The sequence below is a fragment of the Pteropus vampyrus genome, unplaced genomic scaffold (genome assembly GCF_000151845.1).
Source record: "Pteropus vampyrus isolate Shadow unplaced genomic scaffold, Pvam_2.0 Scaffold214, whole genome shotgun sequence".
NCBI classification, from domain to species: domain Eukaryota; kingdom Metazoa; phylum Chordata; class Mammalia; order Chiroptera; family Pteropodidae; genus Pteropus; species Pteropus vampyrus.
In genome coordinates, this window is record NW_011888995.1 from 363272 (window position 1) to 365927 (window position 2656).

The 2656-nt window shown below is 59.8% G+C and overlaps 1 protein-coding gene across 1 annotated transcript in view; it reads right to left on the reverse strand.

The window, feature by feature from the left end:
- UMODL1 (uromodulin like 1) overlaps positions 1–2656 on the reverse strand; it is a 70546-nt gene that overhangs the window by 61156 nt on the left and 6734 nt on the right. Inside the window, exons 2-3 of the mRNA XM_011372874.1 lie at positions 1072–1246; positions 89–197 (exon numbers count right to left, since the gene is read on the reverse strand). Coding sequence (XP_011371176.1) covers positions 89–197; positions 1072–1246 — 284 coding nt within the window. The remainder of the gene's footprint in view (positions 1–88; positions 198–1071; positions 1247–2656) is intronic.

A 2656-nucleotide genomic window follows, 5' to 3' on the forward strand; every position in this document is an offset into this window, starting at 1 on the left:
CTCAGAGCAGCCCCCCATGACCTCCAGTTCTCCCAGGCCCCGCCCGTGCCAGCCCAGCCCGCCCGCAGGCTTGTCCCCTCTCACCTACCATGGAGTGCAGGAGCCGCATGTGATGCAGGAGACTGGGGTCCACCTGCAGGAGTTCCCTGAAGTCCATTTTCACCAGGCTGGTCACATTGTACCAGGAACGCGCTGGGCTCCTCCCTGGAACCGCAGGGGGCACAGGCTGAAGAGATAAGGCCAGGGCAGGGCAGGGCAGGGCAGGGCCAGCGGGGCCAGGCAGGAAGGGGGACAGGCGGCCTGGACGGCAGGGCGGGAACTGCCCTCTGGAAGGCGTGGGCACTGCCCCGCCTCCCGCCCTCACCTCTCGTACATTATCCTCTGTGTGATCCTAGACACGCCATGTAATGCGTTACTGTGGATAATGCGTGCTAGATAATACTGTGTGTCATATAGATTTATACAACATGTACATTGTGATGTATGTAGTAAAATAGCATATTAATATATGCTAATGTGATATAACATACTTCACATTATTTATACTATACTAATACTAGAATATATTGCAATATATATTGCATGTGATAGATGTTTTCCTTACTCTGAACTTTGACCAACACGTCCTCCTGGGGGCAGCCACGGCCAAGGGCAGATCTTTCCAGACCAGACAGGCTGCCCTGAGGGCTGGGCCACAGACCTGCCAAGCAGGAGCAGCAAGCAGGACTTGGGGTACGGTCCCGCTTCAGGAGCAGCCAGCTGCGTACCTTCCCACTATGAAACAGGTCAGCTTCCGCCAAGCTCCAGGGCCTCCCCAGTGGACCAGGGAAATTGCGGTTGCTCTGCCAGGAGTACCTTCCCCGTCAGGGCACCTGCGTGCACCCTCTCCCCAAGACGTCAGTGGCCAGATTTCGGTGGAGACGTCAGTGCTTGGGAGCGGGAGGCGCCCTGCACCAGGCTGTGGGTGCCCCTCCTCCACCGTGCTCCTGATAGTCAGCCCTCACCTTCACCAGATCGGGGCCAGGCCCCCAGCCCACGGGGCTGCCTAGCTGGACACCTCCTTCGCTGCACATCTCAGTCCTACCTTGGGGTGCGGGAACCATGCAGCGGTGGCCCCCCGACCAGGGGCAGCATTTCTGAAGTCCAGGGCAGTCGGCGTCCAGGGTACAGGGCGAGGTGGGCGCCTCTGGCCCCACTGTGGGGCAGACCCCGGGTCTCGATGCAAACTCTGAGGACCGATTCAGGGCTGGGGTGGGGCGGGGGGAATAAGTAGCAGTTAATGACATTAGCAGCGAAAGCCTGCCGGGCTGCTCGGGCTCCACACCGGGGTGCCTCCTGGCGCGGATTCTGCCTACGGCACCCCGGGGTGCACAGTGTGGCCTGCTCAAGGGCCATGGTCAGGCCTGGGCAGTGTCATTTGATGCCTAAAGTCCTGGAGAAATTGCCACACAAGGGCCGGCTTCGAGGATATGAAAGATGGGCTTGGGGTGCAATCCAGGGAGCCACCGAGATGGCAGTGCCAGCATCCCTGGGGGGCCGCCAGCCACGCATCCCGAGGTCTTTGCTTGCTCTCCCATCGTAAAGACCAACAGCCTCAGGGCCCAGAAGATGCTAGACTAAATGTGAGGTGGCTCCTCGGACAGAAAAATGACATTAGGAGGGAAAAAGTGAAATCCAAGGAACGTGTGTGGCTGAACCAACAGCAGTGTACTGACCGTGGTCCCTTAGTGGGACACGTGTACCCGGGGTCCACTGGCGCTGACACCGGGGGACACTGGCTGAGGGGCATGCGGGAATCTCTACCATCTTTGCAACTTGTCTGTACGTCTACAACTGTTCTAAACGAAAAGGTTTATCCAAACGAAAAGAAAGCACAGGCCGCCCAGAATACCCGGCTTCCAAAAAGGGTCGCCAATCCCAACGAGGTGTTTTCGAGTTCAAGTTCGAATGGGCACAAAGAGGAGAACTGCTGGGACTCCCCTCCCCCCATGGGGCCAGGCTCACTGAGACCCCAGGGAACCGACAACCGTCCCGACCTGGTAGAAAGTCAGAAATCTGCTTCTCCTCCGCTCGTGCATCACGAGCAGTGACACAGGACTGCCCAGCGCCTGGCGGCCCGCGTCGGCCACGGTCCGAGGAGGCCGCCCACCGGGCATTTCCGTCTGAGGTCTCCGGGGCTCGGGGAGCTGACCCTTCCGAAATACCGTTCCGCTCCCCGCCTCCTTCCCAGGCATCCTCCTTCCCCAGAGAGGCCCTGGTCCTCAGCCCGGGGGAGACGGGGAGCTTGGGGGAGCCTCCGGGTGCAGTGGGGTCCCCCTGCCATGATGACGGGCCAGTGGTGGAGATGGGCTGAGCGGACACCAGGGTGTCACAGCAGCAGGCGAGCGTCGGCTGCGACAGTCTCGCCCCCAGCTTGTGCATAGCAGCGTTGTTTGTAACAGTGAGAACTGGGAAGCAGCTAGATGGCCGATGGCCGATGGCCGATGGCAGATCGCTTCACGCTGACGTCCGCATGAGGCGATGCCGCGCGGCCATGAAATCACGCTGCAGAGCAGTGTTTATTGACAGAAAAGATGTTCCGGGTAAATCGCCAAACGGTGGAAGCGTGCTACACACAAGCCTCGGACGAGGTGACCACGCTTTTGTGGAACATCCG